The 13201-nt window shown below is 39.4% G+C and overlaps 1 protein-coding gene across 6 annotated transcripts in view; it reads left to right on the forward strand.

Annotated features, from left to right (window-relative positions):
- The window catches only part of ABCC5 (ATP binding cassette subfamily C member 5), a 44981-nt gene that overhangs the window by 12631 nt on the left and 19149 nt on the right, over positions 1-13201 (forward strand). For 2 of the 6 annotated variants that reach the window (XM_030954254.1, XM_030954256.1), the window contains exons 3-11: positions 1399-1559; positions 1805-1960; positions 2684-2831; positions 7483-7716; positions 7824-7997; positions 9273-9420; positions 9870-10018; positions 10593-10700; positions 12477-12827. In XM_030954254.1, coding sequence (XP_030810114.1) covers positions 1399-1559; positions 1805-1960; positions 2684-2831; positions 7483-7716; positions 7824-7997; positions 9273-9420; positions 9870-10018; positions 10593-10700; positions 12477-12827 — 1629 coding nt within the window. Of the gene's footprint in view, positions 1-1398; positions 1560-1804; positions 1961-2683; positions 2832-5097; positions 6674-7482; positions 7717-7823; positions 7998-9272; positions 9421-9869; positions 10019-10592; positions 10701-12476; positions 12828-13201 lie in introns of those variants that run through there. The other 4 variants (XM_030954255.1, XM_030954257.1, XM_030954258.1 and 1 more) reach the window with 3 other exon arrangements.

The following is a 13201-nucleotide window of genomic DNA, read 5'->3' on the forward strand; positions in this document are numbered from 1 at the left end:
TTTCGTGTTATTTGGCTATCTTTTGTTCCCATAGCTTTAGGTGATAGCTTAGCAAATCTGTTTTTTGAGATAGAGCCATGGATTGTTGACACCATGCTTAGGCACTGTTTAAGAACTTTGGTTAAGTAAATAAAGGACAGATTAATGACAATTTCAGTTTCCTGTTCTCATCCTTCTCATGGGTGGGAACAGTGTCTTAGTGTGCTAAACTATTACATGTTAACACAGTACAGACAAAGACCATGATGAATGGCGACACTTCCAAAAATAATTACATGACTTGGGAGTCAGGAACCAAGTGCTTGCATTTAGTGTTTGCTGGAGGCTACAATGCATCACAGTTGTTTCTTTTCAAGGAAACAAGCTAACTTGGCTCTGATAGGTGAACTCATAAAGGTAGAATCATAGTATCTTTGTAAGACCTTCCGGAAGATTTTTACCTCAGAATTTTTTTTTCTACAAAGTAGCTGAGTTGCGATAAACTAGAACACCACAAGCAGGTAACATGGTCCTGCAATAAATGGCACATCAAGTTAGCAGAACTAGTCAAGGGCCCTCTGCCAGTACAGATAACAGGCTCATCTCCTCATGTACTTTTGCCACATCTGGCTGCTCATCAAAAGATTTGTTTGAACTTTGCAACATTTTGACTATCCTGTATCATTGCTGTTTCTCCTCTTGGGATTAGCATTTAAGTCTGCCTTTCCCTGGGGCTGTGGAAACCCTCCCCGAGATAAGGTTTGCCTTTTAAGTAAGTGGCTGTTACCAAAGTTGCTGAGCTATTGAGAAACTGTGCCTGGGAGCAGAGAAAATTGTCATTTTTGTTACATTTAGATTAGGGAAAAAGAGAAAAAACAGGAAACATTATAAAAGTAAGTAGAATTCTACTTAGTGCATATTTGTTTTTTTTAAATTTAATCTAAAGTGTTTTTGAAGAAGGGACTTTAGTAGAATTCTGAAAATACTTTGTATTTTCTGTGGATAAGAATATCTAAATTATACTAAGAAGGTGTAAATTCATCTAGAAAATGTCTTAATTTCACTGCATAAGCCAGTCATTGATTTCCTGAGCTGATGTCATAGGTACTTGATGTTGTAATCTTTCTCTATTGTATTCCCTGTGGCAGGATTAGTCTGGTCAGTCGATTTATCCTTTGAATGCACTGGTGCAATACTGGTACTGATTTGTTTTACAAATGCAGTAGTCTAACACAGATCTAGAACCTGTGCCTTCCATGGCTTTGCTGCCAGGATGAAGCCTGTGGTCTAAGACATTGAAATGACTGTGATTGTTGCACAATAATTTGCAGAAGAAAGAGGTGCAAAATTGCTGGAGATGGGAGTCATGGACTTCAAATGTAGTTTTGAAGTCTGAATCTGTTGTCTTTCTTGTAAAAGCAGATTGAATGCCAGGATGCCTTGGAAGCAGCAGCTCGGGCAGAGGGCCTGCCACTGGACATCTCTGTGCATTCCCAGCTGAGAATGCTGGATGAAGAGCATCACAAGGGCAAATACCACCATGGTCTGAATGCACTGAAACCCATACGGACCACTTCCAAGTACGTCTTTAGGCTACCACAGAACTCATACAGCATTTGCTTTTCAAACCAGTGACAAAGCAGAATTGCAGATGTAGGTCTGCTGACTGGTACTGGAAACATCAGAATTTGTTTAGCAAGTGTGGCTGGCATGGACCATTTGGTACTCTGAGTGCTTTCAATGAGAGGAGGCTTTGTTTTTCTTGAAGATTGACATTTCCTGTTTCCTTTTTCATTTGTTTGTGATTTTTCTTTAATTCTTTTAGACACCAGCACCCGGTTGATAATGCTGGGCTTTTTTCCTCCATGACCTTCTCCTGGCTCACTCCTTTGGCCCACAGAGCATACAAGAAAGGGGAATTGTTTATGGATGATGTATGGTCTTTATCAAGGCATGAGTCTTCAGATGTCAACTGCAGAAGGTAAAGACATGTAGTTCATTATTGTTTTCTTGTTTCCATTTATTATATGTTATTACATGCAGGGAATGGTATAGTGTTGCCCTAGAGCAGCACTGACATTTTGTTTTGCCTTTCTCAGAATGGTGGAATTCACTTTCATCTTTCAGAGACAGCTTTCTCATTCAGCACAGTTTCTGTAGCCTTGTCGATTTCAGTGAAATTAGAGGATTATATCTTTAGGAGTGTCGTACAATTATTCTGATTTTGCATGTCTTTAATCTGATTTTCTATTAAAACAAATTTTTTTTTCTCAAGGCTACAGTGAAAAATTCTTGTGCTAAAATGAGAAATTATGCTGTCAGTAGCAAAGTGACTTGAATGTGGATCAGATCTTCTGATCAGGCTTACCTTCTATGGTTAATGAGAATTTCTTCAGCTTTTGACTCTGCAGTCTTCAGTCAGTTCAGCAGAGAAAGACTGTCAGTATATTAAGACTGACAAAGGAACTCCAGGCAAAGAAAAAGCATTGTGTTTTTAATCCCTTTGTCCTATGGAAGTAACACTACATAGATATTTCTTTCTACCTCACAGAGTGTATTTATTTCTCTTAATATTATTTTTTTGTTGTTCTGAGCTAGGAAGTACTTAGAGTTTTAACAAAGAAGTATGTATGACACTGTAACTTCTCTCCTGGTGAAAAATTTATGACATGAATAAATGTCATAAATCTTCTGTTTTTATTAGGCTGGAAAGATTGTGGCAGGAAGAACTAAAAGAAAATGGGCCTGATGATGCTTCTCTCCGGAGGGTTGTGTGGATTTTCTGCCGCACCAGGCTCATCCTTTCCATAGTGTGTCTGATGATCACGCAGCTCGCGGGTTTCAGTGGACCAGTAAGTAATATCCATCCTTTTTTTAACAACCCCAGAGGGCTCCATCTCATGGCCAGCTGTAAAATCTTAAGGTTTCATTGCAGAATCACTTAAACGTTTTGACTAGCTAGAAATTTTGGGGTAAAATTCAAGAGCAATTCAATAATCCAAGATAGGATTCCTACAGCTGATGGATCAGTTGCTGAATACCCAGGCAAGTTCTTGGGGAAGGGAGGGGGAGTTTAGGTATCCTGGAGGAAATGGACTTTGTTTTTTCTCTTTGGTTTTGAGTATAGTTTAAAGTTCTTCCCTAACTGCATAAGCTTAACTACATAACTTGCTTTTTTCATAAGATTCTTATGTGCAGGTCTTCTAATTGTTTTTCTCTTTGAAATTCTGTAAATTTATCTTGGAATAAAATTCAGTCTGATAAAACCCTAATCTTAAATTATTGGCATTAATAACAGTCTTCGAGAAGCGGACCGAAACAATTCTGAGAGCACTGCATAAAAACTAATGTGAGCAGGTCTCAAGAAGCCTGTGGGTATAGTCTTTACTGATCCTACAGAGAATGGCCAGACAGGTTTCAGGTAGAAGTGTTAGAAAACGTTGTTGCCTCTAGGAACGGCTGCTGTTTGTTGCTGAGGGTCGTTTTTGAAGATAACAACATGGGACTTGACATTCACACCATTTTTTGTCACCTGTTTGTTGCACATGTTGTGCAGATTTAAAGTTGAAATTTTGACTAAATTTATTCTCTACACATTTCCCTTGAGGAGTAGGAGCAGTATTACTGCTAGTAGTACACGTTTGTGTGCTGGTAAGCTGGAGGTTCATTTCTTGGGTAAGTACACTTGGGTGCACTGTTAGGTGAAATGTCTTTTTAAAATGTTTTCCTGCTTTTCAATGTCTTATCAAAAAATGATGTTCTGTTTTTTAAGTCTTCTTAAAGTTTGCCTTGTTTCATGTAATATGAATAACAATGAATGTTTCTGTGGTATTGTTTTCTTTGTAATATTTTATAGTTGTCTTTATAATAAAATACATGAACATACTTTGGTAATTGACGATAAATTATGATAAGGTTTTAACAGCACTAGCTTTTCCCAAGAAGAGCTTCTGTCATTGTTTCACTACAGGGCTTGAGAAGCTGCTTTTATCGTTAGCAAAGAACTTGTAGCAGGGCTACCCCTAATTTCTGTAGTGTAATGGTCTCAATTTGTCTCAGCCAAACTGCTGAATGAGAGAGAGCCAGAGGGGAAAGGAGAAAACAAACCAGCTTGATTATGTTGGGGGCTGATGCTGCAATTGATGCTTGATATGGGTAACTTAAAATTATCTATAGACAGTTGCCCATTTACAGACAACCTTATTCATTTTTCTGAATAAGGCCCAATTCATTTTTGGTCCTACCATTTGGCATGAAAATAAGTCTTTACCATCCCTCCTCCCTGTTTTTAAAAGTGGCATGCCTCAGGGATATGCCTGTGCTGTCTCCTCAGAAGTATTAGTGCTTTCTTGTATTCTTACACCCTTTCAGTCACCTGAAGGTGAGAAGGGAGATCAGGAAAAGCACTTGACTTAACCTCATGTATTGGAGGAAAATTATAAAAGTGGAGTTAAACACTATATTAAACTTCAAAAATTTTAATTGAATGTCTATGATCTTGAAATGCCAGCAAATGGCTGTGGCTTTGCTAATGAGCATTGTGATGGTTATAACTGGAAAGGAGTTGTTCCAGACTGCCTGTGTGGACTCTTTTGCTTTGGTCGGGTGTTTTTTTTTGGTATCAGATCCTTCAAGGATCTTCCTCTTTTTTTATTTTGATACATTTTGCATCTGGCACAGAATCTAAACCTATAACCTGATGAGTCAGCTGCATGTGTCAGAGTGCCTTGTAATAACCATCAGAATGTACTAGTATAGGTGATATATTATCTCAAATAAATACTTGCTACAATTTGATCAGCTACCAAAACTTCCAAGTTCTGGTGGAAGAGCAAAGAGGTTTCCTGGTTACTAAACATAATCGGTTTAACTCCAGGTCTGAACAATGTACCTGTTTGCTACTGTTCAGAGCTATTCTTCCCATTTGGGAGATGGGTAAATGTGCTATTTTAGTGGAGCACAGCTTGACACTTTGGTCAGTTACTGGAGGGGGGAGTGGTAAGCTGTGGGAGGTAAGTGTTCCAGTTTCCCTGTTGGCTCCAGCTGCAGCTGTGGCGCGCTGGCTGCAGCAGGGATGCCGGCACTGCAGTGGGACCAGTGACAGAAGCTGTTCTTCAGCATTTTCAGGATGGCTGTTTTCTGCGTCAGGATGAGGCATTCCTGCTGGCCAGAGCCACCGCCAAGAGCAAAGGTAAGGTAATGTTTATTCCATGGGAATGCTTAAGACAGCCCAGCAGCTTGTACCAACCACTACGTAATAGCCACAGGAGCTCTTTCCCCCCTTAGCTTAGTTTATATGCTGCAATGTTTTTGTTTTGTAAATAACTTTATGCTGGATTCTTTTCATTAAACTAATATGAATTTGAATAATACTTGTTCAGATGTAAATGTTAATTTTCTGTGACTTTTTTCCCCTCCCTTTTCAAAATTCTTTAATCTGCTGTTTCCTCTTTTCTTTCTTCCGGAACTAAAATAAATTGGGGTATAATGTAAGCTGGTCTCTATTTCATCATTGGAGATGCTGAATCAATAAAATAGTGCTGCAAAATTGCACTAAAGTTTTGGGAGGAATGAGACCCCAGGAAACATCTGCTATCTTTATACATCCTCTCTTGGAGACTTTCAGCAATGCTGTGGTGTGTGAGAAAATGCTTGCAGTCTGCGACCATGCTGAGTTACAGCTCGTGAGGAAAAAGGGGGATTTTCACCCCAATTGCTCAGTGACTCAGTTGCATATGTTGGATTGAATGCTGGAAAAAGAAGTCAGTAATCTCCACAGTAACTGCAGAGCAACTGTATGCAGTTGTGATCCAAACAGTCGATGTAAAATTAAATCCAATCAGGAGAAAGTTGGAACGCAATAGATCTGTGAATGTGAGCTCCTCACATTTGTTCAGTGGTCGGTATGTAAATTTTCTCAGCGGCCATTCTAGAATCTGATGGACATCTGGCTTTAATTCACACCTGTGAAAAAGAGCAAAATTATTTACAGCAACAGCATGTTTCCTTGGTTCTGATGTACAGAATTATTTTCCTCTGAACAGATGAATTTGATCTCCTTTTTTTTTTTGTTATTTGGTGCTGGGCTGTAGCTATTAAAACCTTTGCTGGAGTTGCGGGGTTTTGTTTTTTTCCTCTCTTCAAACTATATAGAACTCCTACTTGCAAAACATGATTTAGCCAAGAGGACTTCAATGGACTATGATGTGAAAGGCTTCTCAAATATTTTCTTTGGTCTCAGATTTTTTGTTGATTTTTCTTGTGGGCAAAGGTAATTCTTTACTCCGTGCTAGTATATCGAAAGCACCAGTATTTTAAAACACTTGTTGAAAAGCTCTCTAGGAAGTCTCTTGCTGTCTGTGAAGCCTTACTGTAGGATACTTTCAAAACCAGATTTCAGAATTTGTGCAGCCTCAGAAACCTCCTCTGTTGGTACCTTCAAGTTTGACTTCTTTTGGACTCCGTGAACAAATACCATTCTGTTTTTGTATCTTTATAATTTTGTGTATAGATTAAAATCTAATTTGCTAGAAGCTAAGACTGACTGTTAGATATTAGCCCTTTATAATTATCCTGTATGTGCAGATTGTATGTTTATACAATGGTCTACCTGTTGTATAGTGGTTTTGAGTTGTTACCATTTAAGATGACACTTCATTTCAAATAAAAGCCTATTGTTTCACAGTTAATAATATTTAATGCTGGTGGTTGTGAATTGTATGATGTTATATTGTGCCATTGGACCACAAAGAGCTGGAGTTGGGAACTGGTGGTTCTGGGGGCTGCCTTCTTTCTGCAGGTGATATTTGAAATGTGATTCCTGAGGTAAAGTGTTTATGTTCTTGGGGGAAGAGGGTATGGGGAGGGATTGATTGGTTAATTTTTTTGTCTTTTTTTTTTTCCTCCCCATCCCCAATGATTTGTGGTATTGCGTACCTTGTGCTTTCTGCTTGTTTTTTTCTTTACTATTAAACTGCTGATGTTTATTTCCAGGAATGTTTTGCAAATGTCCTTCTCACTCTTCCCCTCTACAACTGTAGGTACATTGTTCCTTTTTATCAAATAAGCACGTTTGAAGCAAACCAAAGATAAAATAAAAAAGGTCTTAATGTCACGTGAAGGAATGTTTTTTAATGTGTGCAGATGTATAAGTAGTGACTATATTTTAAAACTCTTCTATATGATAATGCATTGCTTTCAGCTAACTGACACATTTATGTTAAGTTAGAAGACACGGAGGATTAGGAGCGTGCTGCGAGGAATATGGTTCCAAATTAAACTCTCTTTACTTACTAAATTTGACTCAGTGCTTGGCTCTCAGCAGGGCTTGTGTTACAGTACTTCTTGTATTGACACCTTTTACTTCTGGAAAGAAGATGCTTTCTATTTCAAACAGCTCTTTTAAAAGCAAAGTAGCCTACTTATTTCTAACTTAACATAAAGTTGTTGTATGGTCTTCTGGGGTGATGGGGTGTTCATGCAAGCTTGCATTTCTTCCTGTAGGCCTTCGTTGTGAAACACCTCTTGGAGTATACCCAGCAGAGTGAGTCCAACCTGCAGTACAGCTTGTTTTTAGTTTTTGGCATCTTTATGACGGAAGTGGTGCGATCGTGGTCCCTGGCACTAACCTGGGCGCTGAACTATCGCACGGGGGTCAGACTGCGCGGGGCTGTCCTGACCATGGCCTTCAAGAAAATCCTTAAGCTGAAGAACATCAAGGAGAAGTCTCTTGGAGAGGTAAGCTGCAGCCTTGTTTTGAAAATGGCAATGTGAACAGGGATGTGTAATATATTCCTTTGAGAACGAGCTGTGCCTTAAATCAAATTATCTGTTCTGTCTTTCAGCTCATAAATGTTTGTTCCAATGATGGTCAGAGGATGTTTGAAGCTGCAGCTGTTGGCAGTTTGTTGGCTGGGGGCCCTATTGTGGCCATCTTGGGAATGGTTTATAATGTGATTATTCTGGGTCCAACAGGCTTCTTGGGATCTGCTGTCTTCATCCTCTTCTACCCAGCAATGGTGAGTTGGAAAGAGTTAAGACTTGCTTCATTTTTATTTTTCTTAGGTCAAACAAATGTATAGTTCTGAATAAAAGGTGTTGAAATGTGCTAGGTTTAGCCAGTTTATGACATTGCACTTTATTGAAGGCATTTACAAGATATTGTATGAAGCAGAAATATGGAATCAGGAAGCTTGAAGTGATAAAACTAGAAAATGGGGATAGGAAAGCTGATAGATTTGGCTGAGACTAATATTCATAGCTTAATGAAACTGCAGAATATTCAGGTACTCATGGTTGATGCTGGAAAGAGATGAGGGCCTCCAGCTTGTGTATGGGAGCTCAGTGTTGCATAAGCAGTGTTCTGGATTTCTTGACTCAATGCAAGATGTTGAAAAACACCACATCTTCTTGATGAGGCACTCCTGCTTCTGCTGAGCTGTGAAATAGGCTAGTTCAAGCCAAAATCTTCTTGCCTATAAAATGTCTATAAGACTGCTGAAGACTTGTCACTGTATTCATAATAATGTTTTATAAATCATGGAGGCTGAATACTGTGAGGTTCACTGTGGTCCTATTTATCTGGCTAAAAGTAAGGATTATGTAGTGGGAGTTGCATTTTAGGGGGGAATGAGGAGTGGAGTTTGAGCCTTTTTTCCAGTTCTTCCCAGCAGTCCTCCTGTATTGGAGACTTCAAAAGAGTTTGCGAGTTTGAAGAAAGGCAAGGAGCTAAGACTTCCTCAAGTATAGTGTGTTGGGTTTGAATTTCAGACCAGGAATGGGATGAGTGTAAGAGTAGCAGATACTTTAAAACATATCAAACACAACTTTCTGGTTTTAGATTAGTTTAGTAAAAATGTTAAAAACTGTTTTACTACCTTCATAGCAGTGGCACGGACTAGAAATTGATCTGACTGGGCAGAGTCCTGATTTGCCTTACAGAATCAGGTTAAAAGGCTGGCTAAAGTGGGGGTCAACTTCATGTATCTTCAGGTTAACTGTGCTTCAGAAACTTTAACTGAACTAGTACTATTCAATACTGGTAAAAGTGCACACCTTTGTTCTCTCAAATTTTTGTTGAAATTTGCTCTCACAGGTCTGGTGCTTGGTGCAGATGGGGCAGGAGGAAATGAATGATGTTTCCAGCCTGAGTTTTATGTTAGGGCAGCAGTTGCCTGGCCCTATCCCTGAATCCCCTTTTCAGATTAAAAATTAATTTTCTCTGGTAATTAGGAATTGAAGGTACTTGCTTTTCCTGAGTTGCCATTAATGTTTCATGGTGTTTTTTGTTTCAGATGTTTGTGTCGCGCCTCACAGCTTATTTCAGAAGAAAATGCGTTGCAACAACAGATGAACGAGTGCAAAAGATGAATGAAGTTCTTAATTACATTAAATTCATTAAAATGTATGCCTGGGTCAAACCATTTTCTCAGAATGTTCAAAGTGAGTTCCCACAGTCTATGAATGTCTCGTTTGCTGCAGATGCCCCACTACTTTGTAGCCTTATGCATCCTGACTTTGTGCTGTAGGTGCTGCTGTACAAGCAGTGTAAGAACTGTCATCCTTCAGGCACTGTGTTATGGACAGTGGGTTGGACAAACTGACCTGCTTCTAAAATTTCACTTTCTACTGTAATGATGTTTATGGCATGATGTTAATCTTAAGTTTTTTCAATTTTGTTCCTCTTTCATCACTTAAAAAATCTCTATATTTGTGTGAAGATTAGACCAGTACAGTTTCCTCCTCTAGAATTGCTTTCTTTATGAGAATGTTTATAATGTGATAAACACTGAAGTGTAGAGTTAGGCCTCTTAGTGCTGTGGTACTGTCTGTTTTGTGTATGTACCCCCTGAATCACAGTTCAAACGTGGTGCCCCTCTTTGTATTTCTAGAAATTCGTGAAGAGGAGCGCAAAATCTTGGAGCGTGCAGGCTACTTCCAGAGCATCACTGTGGGAGTGGCTCCCATTGTTGTTGTCATTGCCAGTGTGGTGACTTTTTCTGTCCATATGATCCTTGGCTATGACCTTACAGCAGCTCAGGTAAACTGTTGGAAATATTCTTGATGCTTTTGCTTCTGTAGCTTTTGTGCTGAGCCATTTCTCATGTGACTGTGCCCGTGTGCCCATGCTGTATCCTGGCTCACAGAAGTGAATTATGGCTGTGATAGCAGCAGGTGAAGTCTTATATTTTGCACAAAAGGCTCTGGGTGCTCTTCTGTCCTGACCTTCCTCAGAACAGGTTTTGGGCTGAATATAAATAAGTTTTCCTGTTTGGATGGGGCATTGGGGATTACTGGATGTTTTTGTTTTGCAGTGTGCTTGGATGCAAACAGTACAAATGTCTAAAAATAGGATTTGAATTTGTGCCTTCACTAGTAGGTTAATGTGGAATTTGACCTGCAAACAGAACAAGTTGTCATGGTCTGTTAAAAGCACTAGAGAAGGAGTTGTGTAGATTTGCTGTTTGAGAATATGTTGAATATTTAAATGATTGTTCTTGGACTGGGCCTTTTCTATGGTTTTGACTTGCTGCTGTGCCATTTCAGCTTTTAGAAGACTGGAGCTGTTAGAATGTTGCATCCAAGTGTGATTATTTTCCTTGTCTCGCTTTTAGGCATTCACAGTGGTCACTGTCTTTAACTCAATGACTTTTGCTCTCAAAGTAACTCCGTTCTCAGTGAAGTCTCTGTCTGAGGCATCTGTTTCTGTTGACAGATTTAAGGTAAGCAGTCATTTGGCCTCACATTTTCTCTGTAAGTGTGGAGTGTTGTATGTGTTCAGTAGATGCAAAGGGAACACTTGGAAGGTAATATGATTTTAATGGCAGAGTTGTATTTCTTTACACTTAGCATTCTAGATTATTTGATTCTGCAAGAGATACAAATGTAGTGAAGGAATATTAGCGGTTCAAAAATAAAATAATACCAGTGTGAGAAGCAAAATAGTCTGATTCAAAGATTTTATGATTTTGAAGTTGGCCACAGGAAGAGATAAGAGTGAAGGACTCAGTGGCTCACTGTTTAATTTTAACTCCATTTTAAGAACATTTATATGCAAGGACTGCAACATGTGTACAATGAAATTTTTTGCTTTGCTAATAAAGCTTTTTGAAAATATCAGGTGTTAGGTAAGCATGTTGAAAAAAACAGTGGGGTTTTATCTGTGGTCATAGAACCCTGAGGTTTTATATTTCCAGACTAGATTAAGTGACTGAAATTCCTCTATATCAGTAAAATGGAGTTGTGATCTGGCAAAACAGATCTATGGCAGAAAGTGTAAAACCCTGATAATGAACAATCTTATCTCCCATCATGGGGATTGGAGGATGAATACACTGTGTGTACTTTATGAACTCAGAGTGGAGACCTTTGCTTTGTCTTGTCTCTTGAAGATAACAGTGCATTACACAGTGTGGAAATTTCCAGAATGGAACATAGCACTTTGCAAATAGAAACTTTCACAAGCATCGACAGATACATGGATTCTGTGTAATGCATTCATGAAATAAACCTCTGTATGAGAAAACCAGGATCTGTAGAGTGATTTTGAGATTCCATTGCTTTTGAGCAATTTTGCATCATCTGCTGAGTCAGCCTAAAATCAGCCTTGCTTAAATCTAAGTGCACTAAAGGGAATTTTTTGGGAGGGATGAGAAGTAAAAAGAAATTGAATTTCTCCCAATTTGCCTATAAATTGTGTAGGAAATGTAACATAAGGTGAGAATACTCTGACATCACAGTAAAAATTTAATTGACTTGTTGGCTCTGTAAATGAGTATGAGCTTTCTTATGAATGTGTGATTCAGACACAGCAATTGCAAGAATAAATAAGGCTGGGAATTGAGAAGTTTTAGTCACAAAAAACTACTTGATTTAAAACAAATTGTGTAAGTGGCAAACATTTTATCTTGTAATTAAACTGTGTGAAAAAATGTCTTCCTAATCTGTTGATTGTAAATACTGATGGATGTGGTGGAAAACGTGATACAGTTGGCTGATTTCTTGCCAAGCAGCCTGAGATAGATCAGCTACACTTGTGCAAGATGACTTTTTCCAGCAGAAGAGTTGATGGGTAAAGGCTTAAGTTAAAAGTCATTCTGTCTCCTTCCATAATGAGTTGGTGTGCAGGACAAATCAGTCACTTGGTCTAAAGTGACCTCTCCTCTCCAAGCTGTGTGTTCTGCTCACGTGTTTTTAATCTGCAACACACAAAGCTGCAGCTGCAAACAGTGTCAAAGGAAGAAGTGCCAGTCACATCACATCCAGAGTATTGCAGTTCTGTGAAAAGTCAAGTGTATCCGGTTGCTTCCACCACATCCAGGAATGCCCCAGCCACTTAGCAGACCTGGAGTTAGTTTACACTAATGAGCCACCTTTTGCTCTTCAGCTTCCTCCTACTATATAGCCTGATGTGTTTTGCTGCGTGAGTGTGCCGTAGGCTTGTCTCCCAGTCTTGATCAGGTGTCTCATCTTTACACCTCTCTCACAACTCCTATCAGAGTTTATTTCTAATGGAAGAGGTTCATATGATAAAGAAAAAACCAGCCAATCCTCACACCGCGATAGAGGTGAAAAATGCTACCTTGGCTTGGGACTTCTCCCACGCCAGCGTCCAGAGCTCACCAAAGTTGACCCCCAAAGTGAAAAAAGACAAGAAAGTGACCAAGAACAAGAAAGAGAAAATGAAGCTACAGAATGAGGGACAGCAAGCTGTGCTGGCAGAGCAGAAGGGCCATCTTCTGGTGGACAGTGATGACCATCACAGCCCTGAAGAGGAGCACAAAATCATCCACCTGGTCAGCCTTCGGCTTCAGAGGACTCTGTACAACATTGACTTGGAGATAGAAAAGGTAAGAGGAAATTAAAGGAGAAAATCTGAGCTTTTCAATGGCCTCATTATAGCTGCCCCCTGGAACAGAGCTGTGTGCTGTTTCATTTTGCATGAAATGGAGCATATTGCTTTTGTGCACTCCTGTAATATCCATGGCAACTGCAGTATCCAGGATGCAGTGTCTGATCTTGCTGTAAACAGCTGTGCCATTTTAGCAGCTACATCTTTGCAAACAGCCTGTGAAACAAGGGCAAGCTGTATAGCTTCCACATCCAGCTGAGGGGTTTGCAGCTCCTAAGAGAGTGTGTGAGCCATTGAGCTCAGAGAATCTGCAGGGCACCAGGTGCCAGTGGGCTGCTGGTGAATAGTGTGTTCCTGCAGTGGTTTGATAAT

This window comes from Camarhynchus parvulus, chromosome 9 (genome assembly GCF_901933205.1).
Source record: "Camarhynchus parvulus chromosome 9, STF_HiC, whole genome shotgun sequence".
Taxonomy (NCBI): Eukaryota; Metazoa; Chordata; class Aves; order Passeriformes; family Thraupidae; genus Camarhynchus; species Camarhynchus parvulus.